This window comes from Balaenoptera acutorostrata, chromosome 14, assembly GCF_949987535.1.
Source record: "Balaenoptera acutorostrata chromosome 14, mBalAcu1.1, whole genome shotgun sequence".
In the NCBI taxonomy this organism is placed as follows: Eukaryota; Metazoa; Chordata; class Mammalia; order Artiodactyla; family Balaenopteridae; genus Balaenoptera; species Balaenoptera acutorostrata.
Window position 1 is genome coordinate 17,476,214 of NC_080077.1, and position 24,740 is coordinate 17,500,953.

A 24,740-nucleotide genomic window follows, 5' to 3' on the forward strand; every position below is an offset into this window, starting at 1 on the left:
GCCAGAGGAAAAGCTGTTACTGATAATATTAAAAGTGTTGCAAGATTTATAAGAATGTGAAAAAAGTGGAGATCGAGCAAGAAAGTCAACACATGGGAATATCTGGAAAACCTAAGGGCTGGTACGGACCTAAGCATCCTTTAAGGATGGCATTGACCACAAAAGCAGAACTTGATTGAATGAATTTAAATTACAGCAACCGTCTGGGGAAGAACATGTTACAAATGTGAAGGAACTCTGGGAGAAGCCAGCATGGGAGGTGGCAGTACAGTCAGTCTACTCCTTCAGACCTATAAAAGGGGACAGGCCAGCAGACCCAGGTGGATTAAGCAGGGCGCCAGGGGCCAGGAAGCGCACAGTTCCTCCACACCCTGCGCCATTTTATATGGGCTCTTGTGCAAACTGAAAGTTGGGTGGGAATTTCAGGGGGATTAAATCCCTATGTTCTCCAGTTCAATATAAGCCTTGCCCTGAAAATAAATTTTACTAGGTCTCTAATGATTCAGTAATAACACTGAAGACCATTTCATTATTTGGAAGTAAGTACTTTATTCCTTGCTATGTACGGAATAATCTATGGGGCAGTAGAGGACATTTCCAAACGTTGATCCTTTTCTTTAAAAAGATAAGCACATCATGGGCTTCCCTGGTGGCGCAGTGGTTGAGAGTCTGCCTGCCAGTGCAGGGGACACGGGTTCGAGCCCTGGTCTGGGGAGATCCCACATGCCGCGGAGCAACTGGGCCCGTGAGCCACAATTACTGAGCCTGCGCGTCTGGAGCCTGTGCTCCGCAACAAGAGAGGCCGCGATGGTGAGAGGCCCGCGCACCGCGATGAAGAGAGGTCCCCACTTGCCGCAACTAGAGAAGGCCCTCGCGCGGAGACGAAGACCCAACGCAGTCATAAATAAATAAATAAAAGAACGTGAATTTCTTTAAAAAAAAAAAAAAAAGATAAGCACATCAAATATACTTAAGTAAAACAAAAGAGTTCTAATTTTTCTCTCCTTTTAGCTTTGAGAACTTTCTGTTTGCCCCTAGTAATTAAAGGAAGTACTTTACAGTGTTTTTCAAGTCACCAAATTGGCGACGATGATGGCGGCAATCTACCGTGAGCTAGTTCCTATTGTTTTAACTCACTGAGAGAAGAAACATCTCTTTTAAGGGCAAAACTTCCTTCTGTTTTGAATCAGCTTCCTTGAGGCCAAGTGACACGATGGCTGCGACTCAAGACAGCCACTTCTAGAAGGAGGCCAGACCCCACCCCTGTACTCTGAGAGCCCTTCTCTGGATCAGCTTCAACGTTTAGTTTTAAATTAAAACTCAAACAGCTTCAACTGGCAAGAGGACAAATGGGAAAGAGGGAGAAGCCATTCCTCAAGGAAAGCGGGGGCAGGAATGGAGGTGATGGAGAGACAGACCATGAGAAGAGCGGGGAGGACGCCAGGCTGCACGCAAGAAAGGCCATAATGCTTGACTGCACATCACAGAAATGACAAGGCCGTCCCCATGACCGTCTTTGTGACTCACGGACTTCTGGTGGATTCTCAAGAGAACCCCTTTGGTACAGCGGTCCACCGTGGCGGCCCACTTCCTCTTGGCCTCCTCCTCCTCCTCCAGCAAGCACCGTCTCAGGTCCTGCTTCTCGGCCTTGCTCAGGGTCCTGTCTGAGGCAGGACGCACTAGCTGGGTCAGGTTCAGGTGGCTGTACAGGCTGCGCTCCACCACGTACGTGACATTGAACTCGCTGACGGAGGGGCGCCCGCGCACCCTCCTGCCGGGGCCGCCACAGACCCCGCCCCCTTTGGGTTTCTGCCGGAGCAGCTGCAGGTCGCAGGTGGTGCTGTTGATGCCTTTTCTAGAGGGACGCTGGCAGAGGAAAGCTCTAGAACACGAATAATTAGTATCCGTTTTCTTCAAGCGGATCTGCTTCCGGACGCTCTGAACCGCCTCTAGGGACACCAGGAGGTGGTGCCGGCGACGGTGGCTGTCACAGAAGCAAACGCCATCAGTACTTACCCCGTGGCTCAGGGACCCGAGACCCTTCTTCATCTCCCCCTCGGTGAGGGAGCGGGACACCTTCTGGGCCTTGTCGTCTTCTGGGTAGGAGAAGAAGGTCCCCATCTTCTTGGGGGGCTTGATCAGGCCCCGGCTCTCTCCTTTGCTGAAGGTTTTGACCAACTTCCGGCCAGCACCCCAGGTGTCCAGGCTGCTGGATGATGGAGAAGTGGTGAGAGAGTCTGAATCATCTTCTGGAGGTTTCTCAGGAGAGGCATCAAAGAAAAACGGCTTCTTGTGCACTCCAGAGTACAGGGCAGACCTTTCATCCGGGACCGGGGAATTCTCAAGCACCTGTTCCTCCCCGCCTGGAGGGAATCAACACAGACACAGTCACGGGCTCCCGTCAACAAACCTTGGCGTTCTCTCGCAGATCTGTCTTTAGACCCCCAGCCCTGCAAAACATAAGCTAAACCATGCGGCGACCGCAGGGATGTCCCTCCCCACAATCACTTACCCTCCAAAAACCCAGCTCCTGCTTAAATAAATGCATATAAAAAAGAAAATAACCTGAGCAAATAATGGTTTCACACAGGCTGAATGTTAAAAGGTTTCAGATGCGATTTCTCCTCCTCCTCTCAATACCTTTGTAGACCAAACACCTTAACAGACCTATTAAAAATGGCATTTGGACACTCTAAGCCCATCAATAACACAATATTCCTTAGCATTTAACGATAATTATCCTTCCCAGTTTGCAAGTGCAATCCTCAGAAGCTAGGAATCAGAATCGTTCCCCCTTCTGAAAGGCTCTCCTGTTGAGTCTGGTTGGCTTTTTATAGTCAGAGTGTGATGAATGCCATGTGGCTGACAGTGATTTATTTACTGGTACATATGCCATTTAAGTAATTAAGTCACCAAGGGAGAAGTTTGGGTGAGGAAACACCGTAAAGGGTCGTAGATTGCAAATGCAACTGACAAATGGTCCCCACTTGATAAGCCAAACACAAAAAGTTGCGGAACTGGGTGATCCAAGACAGACATTCCCATCAACGCAGGCCCTGCTACAAAGCAGCAAGGGCATTTGAGGGCCTGGACACGCAAGCAGCCCCATGGAGTGTTCCATTTCTTCTCAAGGATTCCAGCTCTTCAAGCCATCGCTGGAGCCAGGTATCCAGCCAAGACTTCCAGAGCCCAGTGGAAAGGTTTGGACTTGCTGGCAGGAAAATTGAGTTCTTTTCTGTGTGTGTTATGTGAACATCTGTGAGAAAAGAAGTAGGTCAAACTCTGGGTGTAGTGATCCTAACTGGCTGTGTCCCTTTAATTATAAGGAAACTTTTGAGCACTGCAGCTTTCTGCCAGCTGAATTGTGAAGAGGAAAAGGCACCAAGCTCCTTGGAACAGAGGGATGGCACTAAATATACCACCTGGGATGAGGGTCCCAGTGTGTGGTTAAATGTCAAAGATAAAGAGAGAGGGTGGCTCACTCCAGAGGGGGAAAAGATGAGCGACTGGTAGCAGGCCTTTAAAATTCCAGAAGTTTCTTAGTTTTCCAACCGATGGGAATTACAGTTACAAATATAAAAAGGACTGCTGCTATTAAACACAACCCAAGTTTGATTTTGATGTCAAGGAGATGGTGGTGGGGAGGGAGATTCAAAATTATATCTGGTCCAAAGTTCTCCATAATCTGCAGCACAAATATATTCACTCAAGAATTATTCCCGGATCTTTCAAAGGAGTTTAAAAGCAGCGTCTATGGTTCTGATGAATACTGGCCAGACCAGAAGCAGTGTGCACACATCATGAATGTCTCCCGCTCCTTCCTCAGGACACCTAATATGGACTGGAGACCACGGGTCCTCACGTTACTGGAAGTAAAAATGGCAACCTCTTCCGGATACAGTCTACCCTCCACTTCCAGGGATGAAGTGATGGGGCTGAGAGGCATAGCCTGGTGGCAGGGGCAGCCCAACAGAGGACTTTTCTCTAAAAGTAGTCCAATCACCGATCATGACTTCATATTTAGCCCAGGTGTCCACAGAGGTGTGCAAAGGCCCTTATTTACGCATAGTCTTAAGGGGCCTTGGGGAAGTTAAGGACCTGTCACTCAGCAGTGGTCTGGAAATTTTCTGGATTCTATATTTGGCGTTGTCATCAGAGATTCCAATACTTCCGTGTCACATTTGAGTTTGGGACCAGCTGGTTCACACATGCCCGTGATATATGTAGCTCTACTTCCTGGTTCTGGCACGTCGGCATCTGGCAAAGAGTTTGGAGGGAAACATGGCAAATGCTTCCAAAGAGGCCACCTTAGCCTGTGCTGAGGCCAGTCCTCACGTGGTACAGGTTCTTCTGTCTGTGTCTGACCAAGGCCTGAAATCCCAGCCCGGACTGGATTGCTTGGGTTTAGAGAGCATTACTTCTCCCATCCACCTCTGACTTGAAAGTACAAGTATCAAGTCAAAAGTACGACAATCAAGATGCGCTCATTCCATCATCATTTGGCGTGTGATTTGCTTCTTGCTCAGCTGAGATCAGACTACGGAAGGAAAGGTGATTCTGACAAGAGGAAGGAGGCAGGATACAGGACGGCTTAATGCTGAGAACACAGATTTATGCCCTAGATTCCAGCCCTGGCTCTGCTACTCACCATCTCCATGACGGTGGGCAATTATTTCATCTCTCTGAGTCTGTTTCCTCACCTGTAATAATGCCTACCTATTTTATTTTATTTTTTTGGCCGTGCCGTGAGGCTTGTGGGATCTTAGTTCCCCGACCAGGTATTGAACTCAGGCCACAGCAGTGAAAGCGCCAAGTCCTAATCACTGGACAGTCAGGGAATTCCCACTGCCTACCTATTTTATTAGTCTCTATTATAAGGCTATTGAGAGGATAAAATTAAATGAAGAGAGATATGTGAAGGTACTTCAGAAGCTGAAAAGCACTGTACAAAAGCTAATGACTCATTAGCAGGTTACAGATGAACTGGAGAAATGAGGGAAGAGAGTGGGTGGGTATCAGCTTTAGGTAGAAGACACAGAAATGGCTGGATGAAGGGCGCTGCCCTGGCCTACAAGTTCATATTGTCTAAGGTCATGCATCCCCCAGATAAGGACTTGCAACTCAAGTTACGAGGGTAAGACTGGGTGATGGATTGTAACTCTCCTGGCTTTTCCAAGACTCCAGAGCTGGGGGGTGAGAGATGGGGTGGGAGCAGAGTACAGACCCAGGAGGTAGAGGAGTCAGGCTGCTCAGACGTAACTCTGTGTCTCCGGCCAGCTGGCTCGGTGACCATGAGTAAATTACTTCCCCTCTTTGTGTCTGTCGGAGTTTCCTTATCTGTGAAATGAGGGTAGTATTAGTGCCTGCCTCTGGTGGCTATTCTGAAGATGACATGTTAACAGGAACACAAAATCTAAAGTGTTTAGGAAAGTGGCTGGTGCACAGAAGGCTCTCCGTAAATGCTATTAAATTAATTAATTAATAAATGCTTATTATTATTCAGACAACTTAGTATTGGCACAGGCATGAGGGAAGTCAAAAGGATCAGCTCTTTGAAGGCCGAGGGGCAGGAGGGGGTTATTGGGAGTATGAATCTCTCCAGCTTTGCAAAGCAGGTGCCAAGGTGGCCTCTCTGTACCAGCATCAGTTCTCTTGCTACTGAGGAACCACAGAAAGTTCTACCATGCAAGGGATGGAGGCGTTCTCATCTAGCACGATGTTGGGTGCAGCCTGCAGTGGATGACCTCAGCTGCACACACACCTGGGGCCTCTCCTGGTGACAATGGCAAGCCTGGTCAATAGCACCCCAGCTCCCCAGACACCAGACGTGTCACTGGGGATTCAAACTCACTAAATCCATCTTCCATCTAGGACACCTAATTCATACCAAGATGAATCAAAGTTCAGAGCTAAAAGTCCGTATAGTTATTACTTTTTACCCTACAGCTACCTCTTTTGGTATATTTCCCCATTTTTTCAACTATGTCTCTCAGAGACAGTTGAATTGATTTATTCTGACATAAATATACAAATGAGAATATTTCTGCATTTTTATGAGTGTTATTCTAGTGCAAAGGCTGCCCCAACACATATGACTATCACATATGAAGGGGCTCCTGGGTGGCAGGCCCAGGACCAGGTACTTCTCCCATTTATCTCATTTACGGACAAGACCCACCAATCTATGCATGATATATGAGATTTAATTTTGGCAAGCATGCATGAGGTTTGTTTTAAAAATGCAACGCTCCCAACGTTGAATGATGGCTTTTCCATATGGTTCTACTTAATATTACCAAACGACACTGTGTGTGATTTCAGTAAGAGCTGCCACGGGGAGAGGAAGTCAGGCTATATGCTGTCCTGTGAAATCATGACAGACAGGCAGGTATTAGAACAGCCAAATGTAAATCAGCATTGCACCCGGAATTACCATGCAAAAGACACCCAGATGAAACCCTGGAACTAAACACAACTCTTAAGTTTATGAAACTGGCCGTGAAGCGGATAGAGTTTCTGTCTCTCCCTCTGTTTCTCTGTCTCTCTCCTCTTTTCTTTTCCCTTTTTATCTCCACTTTCCCACAGCGACCCCCTCACCTTCAGTATTCCTCCAGGGGATTTAAACTGATAATTACATCAAACAAAAATTTTAAGAACAGCAGTAATAACAACAAGAAACCCTCATCTATTTAAATAAAGGGGAATTCAGTTCCCTCCAAGGTTTGATTTATGTACGACAAAAAAGCCTCTATAGGGCTTCCCTGGTGGCACAGTGGTTGAGAATCTGCCTGCCAATGCAGGGGACACGGGTTCGGGCCCTGGTCTGGGAAGATCCCACATGCCGCAGAGCAACTGGGCCCGTGAGCCACAACTACTGAGCCTGCACGTCTGGAGCTTGTGCTCCGCAACAAGAGAGGCCGCGATAGTGAGAGGCCCGTGCACCGCGATGAAGAGTGGCCCCCGCTTGCCGCAACTGGAGAAAGCCCTCACACAGAAACGAAGACCCAACACAGCCAAAAAAAAAAAAAAAAAAAAAAAAAAAAGCCTCTATAATGATATTTTTTAAATCTACATGTTAAAATTTTGAACTTCCTTGCAATGTAGATGTGACACTTTAAAAAGTAATGTGCTTTAAAAAGAAAAAAAAAAATTCTTTCCAGTATTTCCTTCAATTCACTAATTGTTTTCCAAACAGGAAATCTTACTCTTTTATTGTAACTTTTTGGAAGAATTTTACAAGATGCTGCAAACGCACTTTACTAACAATAAGAAAGATGGACACGGTTGAGATTCAAACTGTCATAATTGCACTTCAAAGGTTAACTATTCACTGCAGTAAATCCAAGCTCATGCCCCTTTTGACATTACTGCTTCCTCTGACAAGTGGCTTAGCCAGGGATCTAGCTCTTAAGGATCCACGTAGAATCCGAGGTCCTTAAAGCCTCATTGGAACTGAGACTTGAGACCATTTACGGGAAGAACAAATCATCCCTCAGAGATCTGAAAGGACATTAAGTGCCTCGTTTGTTAGACGTTTGTTTGAGATGGAGGTATATTAAACTTGGACTAAATTCACAGGGTTAGAACCACCGTCCTTTTGGGAGCAGAGGCTTACACTCAGAAGGTGTTATAAAATAAAGTTTATATAAAATGGTATAAGGTCAAAATGAAAGCCATACCACATCTCGAGAAGATTTCATTGTCATACACTAGCCATTTCCCATCTTTGTAATGTTTAAATAACTAAGCCCCTGGAACGCTGGGCGCCAGGATCCTCCATTCCAGAAGGTACTGAGCGTTGCCCTGCTCACCTGCAGACCCGAATTCTCCCTCCGCCAGCCTCAGCCAGAACTCAACCCATTTTCTACTTTCATATTTTCTACTGATAGACGGAGCCCAAATGATTTACTCTGGAATAAGCGGGGTGGAGTTTGCTTTTTTACCTTCAGTGCTGGGCTTTTTCATTTCTTCCACCCTGATCAGTTTCTTTCTCACTCTGCGAGTGGAGTTTACCAGCTTGTGTAACCTCTTAAACTTCACCGACTCCTCAGTCTCATCATCCGACTGCTCTCTTGACTGGCAAAGAAACAAAGGAAAAGTTAATCAGATAATTGCCCGGTGCAGCTCTGCCCTCACGGCCAGTCTGAACTCTGGCAGTTCTGCAGCTGAACTTGGGGCACCAACAAAGCTGCCCAACAGGTTCTTGGAGCAACACGTATCATCATCTTAAGGTCTAATTTGGTGGAGGATTAGGTCCTAGGCACCACAACGCACACCGATGCCCTGGCCCGGCATGTGGTGCATTTGTCTCAATGAATTCCGGGTCTCTCTTAGAGAGCTCGGGCAGGATGCTCTCCTAGGCTGGCCCTGTAATTCCAGTTACACTGCTGTGGTTTGGGCCAGGCTCTCTGTCTGGCCCATCAGGACTCGCTGTTTAACGTGGTCATCGACTACTTCTCCAAACCCAAATTCTGTTGACTTGTTCCAGTCCTCCCCGAAAATCAAAAACAGCAGGGCAGGAAAACGGAAGAGATGCAAAGAGCCATCTTCAGTCCCATTTGTGAGGACCGTCTGCCACGTCTCAGCCATCCCTCCTTCGGCCTCTCCCAGCTCCTTCCGAGTGCTCACAAGGCCAGCATGGGGACAGGCCCTGCATTCCTCCACGAGGGACAAGGGAAAAAGCTGACCTTTTCAGCCATACAGTCCAGTCCATATTCCCCAGCATCCCATTTCGCTCTGCAGTGACTCAAGTATGCTCAGCCCAGCTGTTTTCCCTCAAGTACCAAACATTACAGAGAGAGAGAGAGAAAAAAAGTCTCTCTGCAGCAGTGACCCAAGCGAAAAACAATCCTTTCCTTGTGAACAAAATGCGGGTCTCGTTTCCAAGTTAGCTTCAACATTCAACATGCAGCTTCCTCTGTTTTATCTGTTCAAAATGTGAAACAGAGTCTCCAACTCAGCGGACGTGCTGCCCGGGCCCGGCGCGCAGGTACCCCCGGGAGCGCAAAGCCCGGCGGAAGTGCGCAGCCTCCGCAGAGCCCGGGCCGCTCGGAGCGGCTCCGGTTCACCCCGCGCATCCTGCCAACAGCCTTCTCTCCATCTCCTCCAGCCTAGTTCACTGACAGAGTCCGGAGAGAAATGCCTCCAACCAAAAACAAACCACATCTCCGAACACGAGCCTAATAAGGAGAACTCCCCCCTCCAAGAAATGCTCTCGTTGATCCCAATTTTATAGAAACTAAATAGGTAAGCAAGAGTAGCAGAGAACAGTTCAAGAGCAAATGAGGTAGGGATTATATTAATTACTTAGGCAGAAAAAAAATAGTGCCTGCTGTGAGTCCGCAAGTATTTCTGTAGCACTCTGGCCCTACGTAAGGGAGATACGACCCATATCATGGCCTCTGTCCTCGCCCTGGAGTTCCCAGCACTGGAGCCATTGCACTTTCTCACTGCCAAATTATAAGCAAACCATTAACTCGCTAAAGAATAATTATTCTAACCCATGAATGGCCAGTCATCGGGACAGGGGTATTTCTCAGGCTTCCCTTCTGTGAAGTATGTCAACGTCCAATTTCTTTAAAGGTCCTAGGTAAAATATTGCATACACATTTCAGAATTAAGGTTAACTGCTGGTTACCCAGTAATGAAGAGCAGAAATCGACGCCCAGATAATAGGGGACGGAGGATACATTGCATGCTGGTAATCAGGCTTAAGGCATTTGGTCTAAAACTTAAAATGTAACAAATTAAAATAATAAGTACAACTTCTACTACATAATGGCAATTGTCTGATTTGAATTTTACTTTTTCTTGGATGAATTGTTGGTTTGCGATGGAATGGTCGGAGTGGTCAACCAGAGGAATGAGAACTTGGTTAGCCCTCATTCTGGGTAATCAGCACCTGAACAAAACCACAGTGCATGGAATTACACATAAACACTGAAAAACATTCTGCCTTCTTGATGTATCTCAAAAGTCAAGTACTTCTAATAGAAGAGTCAACACTTGATTACAGAAAGCTTCTGTACCTACAAATCTAGACCATCTATAACCCTCACGTTAAAAAATTCTGAAGTCAAGTGAAAATGAAATAAGCACAGGTTGTCCATAAATAAGATTCAGGAAGCTGCATCACAGTATGAAGATCACTCATACCTAGCCTGGGGGTTGCTGGTGGTGGTGTGCATGGGGGCTGGGGGGAAGTAAAAAGAGAAATGGGACCTGGAAAGGAGTAATACAAAAATCTTGAGTCCACGAAGACACAAATCACTTGTAGGAAACAGACCATGGGAAGGAGCTTTTCAGGGAGAAATCAAAACAGTTAAACCAGGACAACAGATTTAAAGGCAATGACCTCCCCTACCTCCACCCCATGCCCCACCAGTCCTACTTTCCTCTGCCCCAGATTCACTGGGGCGAAAAAGAACATATTCCAGGTACTTATTTAATTGCTTTCACATGTTCCATCTATTTTTCAGAAACAAGAACTCTTTTAGAACTTTGAATTAGTGTTATTTTTCTTTTTCTTTAAAAAAACTAAGTCTGGAGGTGTTTGCCACGGACAAATCACAAATCATAGCAACCAATAACTTTCTTTGCATTGCATGTTTTTGAACCCTAGATGAGATAGATGCAGCACAATTTATATGAAGAGACATGTAGGATAAAACCAAAGTCATTCAGGATATATATATATATATCTTATTATTATATCATTTTTAAAATAGAAAATCTCCTCTTAAGTGAGCCCAGAAGTCACTGGAGGTAGTTGAACAGTATATCCCAAGGATGCTTTTTATTGAGAGAGGTGTTGACTTCTCACTTCCTTCTGGGTCCAGAGGAAAAAGAGTTGTGAAATACTTGCCTTTAAAAAATTCTCTCCAGCTGTTTCAACATAAAGACTCTGTAAACGGCATGCAGTTTTCTTTTAAACTAAGGAGTAAAGCTTAAATTCCTCATTTCACGTGTCTCCTTTTAAATAAGCGTGTGCCACTTCCCAAATGCTGAAGAAAAGACTTGTCTTTTTATTCAGAAAATACACCCCCCAGAGATATATGTGTGAGATGGGGGTGTGAGAATTTTTTAAAGTTAAGAAACAGATATGGGTATATAAAGGAAATCCCCACACCTAGAGGAACTTTGTAGAAGATGAGGGAAATCTGCAATGTATATAAAATGAATGACTGATTCCAAGAAATAGACTCAGTTATTATAAAACAGGTTTTAAATAAACTACAGTGAAAAAAAATAACAGTATATGTTTATATACATTCAAACACGAGATGGTATCTCTTCCTCTCCCTGTCCTAGCCCAGGTCACAGGGCTAAGATCAACTTTAGTTTGACCAGCTTCTAAATTAGAAGGTGAAAACTCAATCATCTGTATAAAACCCCCCACCTCCAAACCTGTAGTAGAAAAGGCAATTGATTTACCCCACCAAAGGATGTGGATTTACAATACTGTAAATAGAAACATTTAATTTCCAGCCTCTCTATTGCATATTTTTCCACCAGAAAGCCCATATGGCTCAACTTTTAATTACTTTGGCTAATGCTATATGTAGTAATTCTGTGGTGAATGCTTAAGTGTTTCATTTCTGGTTTCCATGGCAACATTACATCAGATTGCAGACAGCTGGCTCCACAGTTTTAAACCATAACAAATTGACCAAGCCAAGGCACAAAACTATAGCTGCTTTAAAGAGAGAGTACACAATTCGCCTGCCAGGGTGCTGAATGAGGAGGAGCCTATGGGGCCCTTTTGGCTTGTGACGGAGGGTGGAGCCTCCCTCCTTCTCGGCTCCTTTTGGAACATGTGCGTCCTTGACACATCTGCAATGTTCTAATGGGAAAGACATGGAGCCAGCGTGGAGAACTTTTTATAACACAGCTACGTTAAGGATAATCAGAAAAAAAAGGAACACAATTAATAGCATCTGTAGATACAAAAATGTGTGTGCTGGATGGAGCAAAGTAAAAGCACCCCCTTATTGTTCAACTGAAGCCTGTCACACTGCAGGTCGGTAACAGATGCTTCACTCGCCCCTGACCTTGTAACAAACAGTTCTTGCAAATCATGATGCGCCAGAACAAATGCGTTCCAGAAGCTGCGTGGCACAGTCGCGCAGGCACAGGAGTCACGTGCTGTAATAAAGATTAAACCGAACTTGCAAGGAGCAACTAGAACCCTTTTGGGGACCGCTGGAGACCTTGCTGAGCACAGGATTACAGCTGTGCCTTTTGCAGAACCACACTTACTCAGCTTGCTTCCCCAGCTCCAAACACGTAGCATGCTGTCCCGACTAAGTTAACTTATCTCCCCCCGGAACTACACACGGGAACACTATATTTATGCACTTCTGAAAAGTATTCTGAAATTGGCGATATATTCGCCTGTGAAATTCACACGATGTCGATGGCGTTAACCTTCAACAGAAGGAAACCAATCGTAGGTTTATGAAAAGCCGTGTGCAAAGCTGCCCGAAACCAAGTCTTCCTCACGAGAAACCTCCACAAGTGGCAACTAAGCTCCCAACCCCACGTACACCCAACCCCCCGCATGCCCGCTTTATTCTCAAAATAATATTCACTCCTCTCCTCCAAAAGCTATGCCGGGTGAGCAAGCTAGGAAAGAATGCTCTGGGTTATAAGGTAGGGAAGTAAACAAGGGAAGAAGGATGAATCTAGAGGAATTTGAATAGGAAAGACGGAAGCATCATAGCCGGGAACAAATTAAAAAGCTTTTCCTTGAAGTGACGGAAAGCACATTTCCCCCTTCACGTGAAGCGTGTCCAGCGAACTTACCGGCTTCGGCATTGAGCAGGCCTCAGGGGTGATTCTGAGCTCGTCCGGGACCCCCGCCCCCTCCCCACTCTGAGCGCGTCTTCTCTCCTGCTTGTCACCTCTGTAATCTCAAAGTGACGGTGAGGCACTCCTCGAACATGCTCCTTGGGAGTTACATGATCGGGCAGGCTCTGCCGGCACAGCTTACGATCCGAAGGAGAAGAAAGTGAAGACACTGGTTTCAATTAGCTGCTTGCTGCCTGCTGCCTGATTCCCCAGTTCCTCGCTAACTGCATAACTTGTAAGAAAGGCAGAAGTCATCAGCTCTAAGCAAATCTCCTATTCACCACAAGGAAAAAAGGGAGTGTTGTACGTGGCAAACAATCCCTGTTTTCACTGACGAAGGCTCCCTGACCTCCCGCTGGCCTCCAGTTCCTTAATTACTGTCTATGGAATTCCAGAGAAAGAAAAAAAGAACGCGAGAATCTCAGCAAATCCGGGACAAGGACTCACCCTCACGAGTGACTGAACTGAAAAAAGATCTTTTTTGCAGATAGTCTTCCCAACACCCCCTGAAGGGAGTCGTCGCAATTGAAAATAGACACCTTCCAAGGGCTATTTTTGAAATTCCTGAATTAAAACTTATGATTGTGGTTTTCTCCTAAAGTTGTCACTTTCTGTCTCTGTCCCGCTTCGTTTTGTTTTTTTTTTTTCTTTTCTATTTTAACCACTAGAGTAAATGTAGGTCCCCTTCACTGATGCTTCTAAAACTGTCTTAACCGAATTGTTTCAATGATCACTTCAGAGCAGCTGAGTTCTCTTGGATTCTAAAATGTGAGCACGGGACTCTGTCACTAGATGGTCATTTAATTTTCTCAGGGCTGCCTAGGGAGCGACATCACGTTCTGTTACTTAAACAGAACACCATCTAAAAAGGCAGGACTGAAAACCCCTGTGAAGTTTCCGTGACACAGGTTGTAAGTCATGTCTGTATTTTCAGGGCTAAATTCATTCAGTGGGGTAAGTCATGTATTCCCATTGTGTAGTCCGAGCTACCCGCTCCTAGGTGCCTCTCACTGTGTGGGTCTTTATTTAAGTACTATGCCAGGGCCCCTCTCTTGGTAGGACATCACATAGCAGGGATCCTGGGGTATCACAGATGGCCAGAGCTCACCCTCTTTTCCTGGGCACCTGTCCTGCTCTCCTTCCCTGGGTCCCTTTGGCATCTCTCACTCTGCATGAAATTCCCTTTCCCTCAATTTTTCTGCCCCCAAAATGTCTCCTCCCATTATTTATCGAATTTCCTATTAGTTCTCCCCACAATGGTTCGCCACACCTTCCCTATACTGTCTGTTTCCCATTTCACAAAGCCATTCCCTGATGCCCTCTCTGGTTTCACATCCGCTCCCTTCCACACTGCCATCTGAGGACCCACATGTGCCACAAGTGGTGGCAGTGCTTTCCCAATGTGGGACTTCAATCACCCATATTTATCAAATGCTCACAATTCCCAGGCACTCTGCTGAGTATCTGCACACATGATCTCATTTCACAGACAGTAAATGGCAGAGGAAGATAGTGACATTTCATGGTTTTGCTCCTGCACCACCCTAACTCTATCCGGGCTTCCTTCACCCAAGACTGACAACCACACTGCATGCATCATTGTGCTGAGAATTCCTTAAGACTGTCAGTAGAAGCCTCACTTGAATTTCTTTGTTACTTCATGAAAACTAAGAAAACGTGCATGCCCCGAAGACAGTGGGGAAATACTCATAGACTTTGGAGCTAGAACAGCCTGGCATTAATTTCCAAGTCCTCCAGCAAATCACTCTACTCCTATGGTCTTAGTGTTCCTCCACGTAAATTTCATCTAATAACATTTGTGTTAAAGTGTTGATGTTTTACAAAGTTTGTATATAATTGTGTATAATTGACCCCCAGAGCTCGGAGCTCGGTAAGTGATTATTACATCTGCATTCTATCTATTACTGATCGGAATTCAAACAAGAGCTATTTTAATTCTTGCAAACTGCTGTTTTAGGTGCCATGTAAATAGCAAAAAACACATGAAAGCAAGTGATAATGGCCAATATTTGAGGCTGAGTCTGAACAGGCTGTTTAGATACACAGAAGATTCTGGGCAGGATTCAGAGCCAGAACTCTGGAATCCCACAGACATAGGCTGAGGTCTCCTTTATGCCACTTGTGAACTCTCATTTATAAAACAGACAGTGACAAGCCTCTTAGGGTCCTTTTAGAGAATGAAAGGAGACCTTAACTGTGAGGCCTGGAGCCTGGAAGGTCCTGAAACCTCTACAGTGTGAGATCGAGGGAGCTGGGCCTTAAGAGCCAGGTTTTGTGAGGCGGGTGGAGGGAAGGACCCATCTCCTGCTTGTCCTCCCAGTGGTCTCCTCCTGCCCACCCCCCTTATTTTTGGCTGCACCAAGCGGCATGCAGGATGTTAGTTCCCCAACCAGAGATCAAACCTGAGCCCCCTCCGGTGGAAGCTCAGAGTCTTAACCACTGGACCGCAAGGGAAGTCCCTTTACCCCCCCCCCTTTTTTTTTTTTAAAGGATTTTCTTTCTTTCTTTCTTTCTTTCTTTATTTATTATTTTTGTCTGTACTGGGTCTTCGGTTCGTGCGAGGGCTTTCTCCAGTTGCGGCAAGCGGGGGCCACTCTTCATTGCGGTGCGGGGACCGCTCTTCATCGCGGTGCGCGGGCCTTTCTCTATCGCAGCCCCTCCCGTTGCGGGGCACAGGCTCCAGACGCGCAGGCTCAGCAATTGTGGCTCACGGGCCCAGCTGCTCCGTGGCATGTGGGATCTTCCCAGACCAGGGCTCGAACCCGTGTCCCCTGCATTAGCAGGCAGATTCTCAACCACTGCGCCACCAGGGAAGCCCTACCCCCCTTTTTAACAGTCACTGCTGCCACTCTCAGAGGAGGATGCAGGTCTTTATGGAGACACTCCATGTAGGGAGCTACAGGGGCACCCAACAAGGGCTTCTCTTTCAGAAGACAGCAGAGACCACAGGGACAGGGACCATGTCCATTCCCCTCCTTGTAAGTGGGGTGCCCGGTGCACCAGTGGGCCTGCAGCAAATAATGCACGTAGAATGAAGAAGTTGAGACTCTTCAGCCCCATAGTTCCCAGCCCTTGCTGTGTATCTGAGTAAACTGCGGGATATTCGAAAGACTAGCCTGGTCCAGGCCACCCTGCGACGCTTCTTGGTGGAGGGAAGGTGGAAACAGGGCAGATCAACTTCACAAAGGAAGAGCATCGCTGGTCTTGTTCACTGGGTAGTGGACTTGAACTTACCCAGCACATATAAGTACGCAAATTTGCAGAGGACAGATTTGAGCATCTGACTCCCACTCTAAGGAACTACTCATTAGGTCCTCAGAGCAAAGTCCAAAGGCCATATTGTGAAAAGTAGGACTGCGTGGTCAGAGCCCTTACTTCCAGTTTCTGTGCATGTTACGCTCAGCTATGCAGACACCATGTGGAAACAGCCTCTCATAGCACCTGGTTCTCATACTGTGACTTCCTCACAGCATCTCAGATACCCCATCTCTCACGTGCCTGCACACCTTTGCACTTGAGGATTCCTCTTTGGGGAATATCTCTGCCCACCCCCATCTACTTCCCTAGCTCCTACTCATCCTTCAAGATTCAGTTCAGGACTTCCCTGGTGGCGCAGTGGTTAAGAATCTGCCTACCAATGCAGGGGACACGGGTTTGATCCCTGGTCCAGGAAGATGCCACATGCCGCAGAGCAAGTAAGCCCGTGCGCCGCAACTACTGAGCCCGCGCGCCTAGAGCCTGCAACAAAGAGAAGCCACTGCAATGAGAAGCCCACGCACCGCAACGAAGAGTAGCCCACCCTGCTCGCCACAACTAGAGAAAGCCCGCGCGCAGCAATGAAGACCCAATGCGGCCAAAAAAAAAGATTCAGTTCATGTGTCACCTCCTCTGGAAAGCCTTCCTGGCTTTCCTCCTCATCTTCCTTAGGCCAGGTGGCTGCAAAGCAACCTAACAGACTTTCTCTTGGGACTTAGCTCAATACATTATCGCAGTATTACTAGCCCTTCATTAAACTTCAAGAGGACAAAAGTACTGTCATTTCCATTCCTCTATCTGTATTTCAGTAACATTTATTGTTTATTCTTACTAACACAAGATATATTTTTAATTAGAAATTGTGGAAAATGCAGATACAGAAAAAAAGAGAAAGGAAATACTTATATCTTCCTAATCAGAAAAATTAGTAATATTTTGGTTTATATCTTCATACACACACACACACACACAATACACTTCTATGTTACTTTCTTTTAAACAAAAAAAGGATGACCTTGTGATCTTTAGCTGTTCCACCCCCCCACAGTTACTAACAAGGTCCCCAAAGCCTCCCTCACATGAACACAGGTGTAAATAGAAACAAAGTGCCCGCTTAAAATTGTGACCCTCTGAGCCACACTGCTGCCTCTTAATGTTTCCTTTAGAGAAACCCTGGGGCCCTCAATGTACACTGTTCAAACTGTTTTATACTTGCTTTTAAAAATTGATATGTTTTGAACATTTCCCCACATCAACAAATATTCAAAAAATAAAATATGACAATACATTAATGATTCAATAGTATTCAGACACAGAAGTACACCATACTTTACTTAAATACTATCCTCAATCATTGGACATTTGCATGTTTCCAATTTTTCAATATTGTAAAATATACTCCGATGAACACTGTGGTAAAACTTCGAATGCATCTAATACATTCTTTCTTTAGAATAAATGATTAGATTGTTGAACTGATGGGTGAAGAATGGGCGAATCGTTGTCTTTTGATACATATTAACAATTTGCTCAGAAGAAACACTGTATTATTTTAAAATCTCACAAGTAGTTATAAAAAGAGTACCTATTTCTTCACACAACCGCCAACACTGAACATTACAATATTCTTCCCCACTGAGACAATTAAAGATCATATCTATATTTGCGATAAATAGATATTTCCTGATTGAAATCAATGGATGGATGTACTGATTCGAGGCATTAGGAAGAAGAAGGAATCGCAATATGAGTAAGGTGGCTTTACCTGGACTTACAAAGGTTATAATCCAGAAGTCTGGGGGTAGAGATGCCCCAAGAGAAGTTCAGAAATATGATTAATGTAAGTCAACTGTGATAAATGGGTAAGAGGAACAAAGAGATAACAGGGATTCAGAAGTGGGCGAAATCACCTCTGGCTGGGGAAAATGAGACATGCTTCAGTGAGGGGATGGGCACTCGCCATGGCTTTGGGGGCATTTCCATGTCCCTATATGAGCCCAGAAGTCCCGTGTTTACGTGGCTCCTGCTGACCTTAGATGCCTGCCTATCTGGACGCTCAAAGAAGAGTTCAGCTGCTGCTGCTGCCTTTATAAACAGCATGTGACACCAATCAACAACAGCTTCACAGCCCTCCTCTTCTCCAAACTTGATTTCATAATCTCTCCAACATGCCTGATCTCCCTCCACTGGTCCAAGAAGTGATGCATTCAAGGTCACTCCCTACCTTGGGGGCAGCATATTGGCTCCGGCTGGGTACGTTCAAGATCAGCTACCAGTCATCATTGTCCGGCTGTGGCCGGGGCCTTCCGATCACAGCCATCAGGTTAATGTGTTATTCTTTGTGTTTATAGAAAAATTTGTTTCACTCTTTGAAGAAGAGAATTACTTTAGAATTACTAGAATTACTTTAAAAAGTGTTTATGAATTGCAGTAACTATATAAACTATGAAACACATTGTGGGTTTTTTCCCCTTATTTCACAAAGGAGTCAAGGGAGGACTCATCTGTTTAGTAAGAAATATTTTGCTCATTAGCTGGTGACATCATTGCCCTCTGAAATTAGGAGATTTTTGTCAGCATATGGAAAAAAAGATGAAATTCCATTCTTGTCCCAGAGGTACAGTGTAACACTGAAATAATCTCTCTGGCAGTTTCAAAATTAACTAGTTGTCACCAGATTTGAAGAAGAAGGAGGAGGAGACAGAGGAGGAGAAGATAATTACATGATACTCATACTTGTAAAAAGTATGTGAGAATTTGAGGTAATGTTACCATCCCCTAGAGGCAAAGGCTTGTCAGCACTTAATTCACTTAAAGAAACTGTTTAAAAAACTAACTACAAAACCAAAGGAACAGCAAAGGGATGCTACATTCCACAATAAACTCTCTTCTTTTTCTTAAAACTCATGAACTCTGAATTGCTTTTAATCACCCCCAAATAATGTTGCTACTTTCCCTATAAGGAACCAGAAAATATAAGACCTCAGGAGTCCTACAGCCACATCTAGGGAGACTTGAATAACAAGTAAGCACACTTGTCCCAATTCTGCAAGTTTCCATGAAGAAGAGAAAATGCCTTTCCTTCTCCTGAAAGGAGTTGGGGGAGGAGAGAGGTTAAGTGGAGGAAAAAGAACTGACTTCCCCTTCACTCTGTAAATCTTTGGAAGATTTTACTGCTTGAGATTATGTCACCTTGCCCATAGGTCAGAGAACCCTGCTGGTCATATAAAATAGGTGAGTTGAGATAAAAGAGAAGTTAGGGGAAGGTAGTCAACAACTAACTCTACAGGCCCCTCTGTAAAGAGTGGGGGAGTGTTACCCAAAACAAACCTATGGTGTCAGGCACACTAAGAGCTAAAGCAAAACACCAAACCCACTCATTCCCAAGTGTATTCGATTCTCACATAGCCCGTGCCATGGAAAAAGGATGATTCAGAACAGGACTGCCAAGTAGGGCAATTACATACGCTTTTGAGGCTCTAGTTTCTGGAGCTGATGGAAGTTTTCATCCCAGAAGCGCTAAGTCTCCCAAGAGACTGGGTGGTGTTTGCAAAGTCACATTACTTTTATGGCATCTTAGACTGACTGATTCATGGATCAGGCACGATGACTTCTTGGACACGGCCGCCAAACAACCTTGCCTAGGCACACGACGATGTAGGAATACAGAGAACTGATGGAGCCTGGAAGGCAATGGAGGGAAGGTGCGGACACCAAGTTCTTCCCTCCAACCCAAGCTTGGGCTACTGATCAGCACGGGCATCTGTTGAAGACGGAGGGAGATGGGCCGAAGGTACCTCCCAGAGTCACGATCTATGTGTGACCTTAACACACTTCTCCTTATGTTTGTAGAATGAATAATAAGCAAATTTACTTCCAAAAAGAAGACAGCTTAGCCTGTCTTTGTGTTTCTATAAACACAAAGAATAACACATTCACCTGATGGCTGTGATCAGAAGGCCCCAATTGATTCACTGGCTCAGAAAATGAATCAATTGGAGCTAGAAAAATTGTTTGTGGTCATCTAACTGGCAAAACAATCAGGTCATGATGACTGCTGAAAACTAAACCACAGAATATCCTTCCCACAACTAACAAAATGAGCAATAGTGTCCTACAAAGCACAATTACTAAAAACTGGCAAAAATACTCCACCAAGAGCATCCAAACAAAAGTATATAACCTAATATATTAAACTTGAGAACTCCGTGATGAAGCTAAGAAAAAAATTCCTGAAGACCCACAGAAAAGGAAGCAAACTGTGTGGGCTTCTTTATCTTTTTCTGATCTAAGAGCAGCAGAAATTGCTTCAGGAGAGTAATGAGTGAAAAGACGGAAAGTCAATGGTAAGGCTGATCCTGATTGAAATGAAGCCTCTAGAAATTCACCAGGAATTGGAGGAATAAATTAAAGACAGACTGGCTCTGGTGTACCCATTCCCCCACCCTTAAGCAAGCAACGTGAACAGTGATGCAGCACATTTAACAAACTCTTAGGAGAGAGAAAGCCGAGCCCAGGTATCCCAATGAAGACCACATTCCACCTCGGTTGGGTTTTCCCACGTCCCCAGCTATTACATTAGGCTACAGCAATAACAAACATGAATGGATCACAAAATAAAGGAAGGAAAACACTCCACTGTCTGACAGCATGGCAAACAGGTCAAAAAGTAATCTTCATTATATCAGCACAAACAGAAAATGTGACCTGAGCTACCCAAGCATGATCAAAGTGAAAAGAAATGCATGAGAACTACTCAAACTATAACAAGGGGAAAAAAAGAGAGAGAGAGAGAAAAGGCATGGACAAACACAATGATTCTATCTTTTGATCCCATCTCCCTATCAGAAGAAAATATAACTCAAGGAACAGGAAGAAATTCCTAACAGTTGCTTCTCTCTATAAAATAATTAAAGAAGAACATGAATTCAATTAAATGAGACCTCAAAGACAAGATGAAAAACACGGATGATATAAATTTTAAAACTGCAATCATATATGGAAGCAACCTAAATGTCCATCGACAGAGGAACAGATAAAGAAGATGTGGCGTATATATATATATGCACATACTGTGGAATACTACTCAGCCATAAAAAAGAATGAAATAATGCCATTTGCAGCAACACGGATGGACCTAGAAATTATCATATAAAGTGAAGTAAGTCAGACAGAAAAAGACAAATATCATATGATATCACTTATATGTGGAATCTTAAAAAATGATACAAATGAACTTATTTACAAAACAGAAACAGAATCACAGACACAGAAAACAAACTTATTGTTACCAAAGGGGAAAGGGGTGGGGGTGATAAATTAGGAGTTTGGGATTAACAGATACACACTACTAGGTATAAAACAGATAACAAACAAGGACCTACTGTATAGCACAGGGATCTATATTCAATACTTTATAATAAGCTATAATGGAAAAGAATCTGAAAATGTGTGTATGTGTGTGTGTGTGTAACTGAATCACTTTGCTGTACACCTGAAACTAACATAACTTTATAAATCAACTATATTTCAATTAAAAACAAAAAACAAAACAAATTGCAGTCATAAGGAACCAAACAACCTATTACAGAGCCAATTTATAAATAAGAATGAGCAAAGAAAAGAATCAATACCGTATTAGTCAAAATATTGATACTGAGAAAAACTTTATTATTTAAATCCATTTTCTCATATGACCCAAGTTTGAAGATTTACCCACCTGTTCACCTAAGCCACTGGCCTTGCTGCTCCCTCTACCTAACAGGTTTCTCTTCCTCCTCCTGGTGAACTCTTGCTCAGTTTCAGTCACCTTCACTGGGCTTTCCACACTCTCCTCACTGGGGCTTAATGGACTTTCTGTGCGTATTTCACACACTCGGTAGAAATATTCCAATTAAGGCCCCAACCAGGCTATCCACTTGTCTGTCTCTTCTTCTCAAATATAAACCCCTGTGTAGAGGGACTGACCTATAGTAGGTACTTAGTAATGTTTGCACAATGAATGAGTAAAAGAATGTTCAAGATGGCATTCTTTCACCTACACTCTGGCTCAAAAGCACAGGGCAAGAAGTGTCCTTGTAGGAACTAATTATGCAATGTTATTAGAATTATACTAGTAATAGTACAATCAACAAGGGATGAGAGACGGTGTGATACAAAGAGGGAAAGGAAAAGGGACAGAGTAGAGAATAAAGGGATATTTCTACAGAAATTATTCTGTGAATAATTAGAATTTGAATTAGAATTTGGTTGTGTTAAAATATTGCTTTCTAGATGAATGTCCTTGATGACCGGGTATAGTTCTTAGAGTTTCGATATAGTGACTTACAGTTCAAACGGACTCTGAACAAGTGATGGGCAGTCCATGACGTCAGTAAGTTGGCTTAGGCTGGAAGCGGCCCTCAGTCTGGATCCGACGCATGAACATGATAGGACCTGGGTCTCTCTCCAACCCATCCATTATATAAGACTTGGTACCAGGGCAAATGATTTAATGAGGAATGAACATGTGATGAGTCACTATCATTAAGCAAGTAATGGAAATCCTCTCTTACCCCAAGCTCCCTAAGGTTCATCCCAAAAGTGAAGTAAGAAATTGGCATTGCAAATCTAAATGCCAATCCTTAACTTATATTATATTACAAATATCTGTATTTAGATATAATCAGCTAGCTAGGGTAAATGTCGTAGATCCTGTTTGGTATTTACGTATAAGGTTGGACAAATGAGACTGCTATTTTTAAGGTCAAAAGCTAATATTTCCAGTTCACGTGGTTCGACCTAATAAAAGAAACAACAGGGAAGTCCCTGGCGGTCCAGTGGTTAGGACTCCACGCTCTCACTGCCGAGGGCCCAGGTTCATTCCCTGGTCAGGGAACGAAGATCTCGCAAGCCACACAGTGTGGCCAAAAAAATTAAAAAATGAAAGAAAGAAAGATGAAGCTGAGGGTGACAGTAAAATCTTAAAAAAAAAAGAAAAGAAAAGAAATAACAGACCAGAATGTGCCCGAAAACTAACTTAAATTTTAAAAGTGATAACAATAGGTTACATAACCCTCAGATTATATTGTATCTGGATATTTTGTCGTTATTTACTTTTATTCACGTGGCCCTTGATGTGTTGAGGAGGGTGTGCAGGCAGCGCTCTCAACTCCCTGTGACCATACAAACCAGTGAAGATAGACGTGTACTGATACCTGGCTGGTTTGCCAGGTGCAAAGAGCCAAATTTCCAACTATTTCTGGGCCTGCTGTAAGAGCACCCCCCAACGTAACGGGCATGGAAGCCCACACCTCATTGTCACTATATGGCCCTAGGTAATTTCAATACAATCAGTGTTTATTTTTCCCAAACTGTAATCCTAAGGCCATATATGTTACTGAAATCATACCAGACCCGTTCCTAAGCCCACAGACAGTTATACCTTCTGAAACAGAAAATACACTGATTATGTGTTTGGTAAAAACATAACCAATTAAACACACACTATTTACATTAAGCTTGTTCTGACAACTCCAGTCTGTCTGCCGTAATATGCAAAAGCAGAAGCGCTGCTGCCATGTTAATGGCATGTACAAAAATAAAACTTTTGACAGGAACTCCAGTATTTTCAGAATGACAGTTACTGGCGAGGTAGAAGGTCGTCACATAAGCAATAGAGGCTGCCGTTCATTGGGTACTTACTTGGTGCCGTTTAATCCTTGCAACACCCGTGTGAGGTAGATACACTCGGCCCAAGTTTTGAGGCACAAAGAGATGAAACAACTTGCCCTCAGATGCAGAGCTAATAGGTGGCAGAGCTGGGATCTGGACCCAAAGTCTGACTCACATCTGTGCGCTTTAACCAGCCCCCTCACCGGGCAAACGCCTGGCTTTCCCGAGGCCAGAACCTCCTTCCTGTCTAACTTTGTTTAAAGATGATGATCTCAAGGGACTCACAGCAAACACACGCCTCAAACTTTGGCCCTTCTCCCGGGGACAAGGCTGGGGAGAGAGGGTGGTGTGGAATAAATGACAAGAAGTCATCTAAGCAGCGGTTCTTGGTCAGCTTATGTCCAGTGAGAGCAAAAGTCACCTTTCTCACAAGACTTTGGGACACATGTTATTCCAATGGACTGATTTTGTCTCTAGTCTCTCCATAAGCTACAGGTCTAAAGAATCATTACGTCTACTCTTCTAAAGAGAATTTTAATATGTCTATATTTTACTCTCATTTTCATTTCAAAATTACTTTTGTTAAAATTAAGAGGAATATTTCTTCCTCTTCCCACCCAGCCAAATAAAAAAGAAATTTGTAGAAGGTATCTATGAAAGTCTTTATAATCATCTCAAGGCTTCAAGTACGCATTAAAAGACCTGAATCAATAAGAGTTATTTTTGCCATAGTTATATTTAGAAAGATTTAGAAAAGTGTTCCTTTTTTTGACACAGTGTAACATAGCATGGCATGAACATGCTAGCCCAAGCAAACAGGGTGAAAAAGCCCTCTGGCAAATTAACGCTAGGCCATACTTCTACTCTTTCTCCTGGTCAAATTAGAAGTCAAATGAGTTGAGTAAAGCTCTTCCTCTGTTCAAGAAATAAAGAGCCAAAGCACACATCCAACCATGCTGTAT

General features: G+C 44.2%; 1 protein-coding gene across 5 annotated transcripts in view; it reads right to left on the minus strand.

Annotated features, from left to right (window-relative positions):
• Positions 1 to 24,740, minus strand: part of SASH1 (SAM and SH3 domain containing 1) — a 255,831-nt gene that overhangs the window by 30,859 nt on the left and 200,232 nt on the right. For 2 of the 5 annotated variants that reach the window (XM_057527624.1, XM_057527623.1), the window contains exons 9-10: positions 7,944 to 8,076; positions 1,528 to 2,363 (exon numbers count right to left, since the gene is read on the minus strand). In XM_057527624.1, the coding sequence (XP_057383607.1) occupies positions 1,528 to 2,363; positions 7,944 to 8,076 (969 nt within the window). Of the gene's footprint in view, positions 1 to 1,527; positions 2,364 to 7,943; positions 8,077 to 12,804; positions 13,240 to 24,740 lie in introns of those variants that run through there. The other 3 variants (XM_057527627.1, XM_057527628.1, XM_057527625.1) reach the window with 3 other exon arrangements.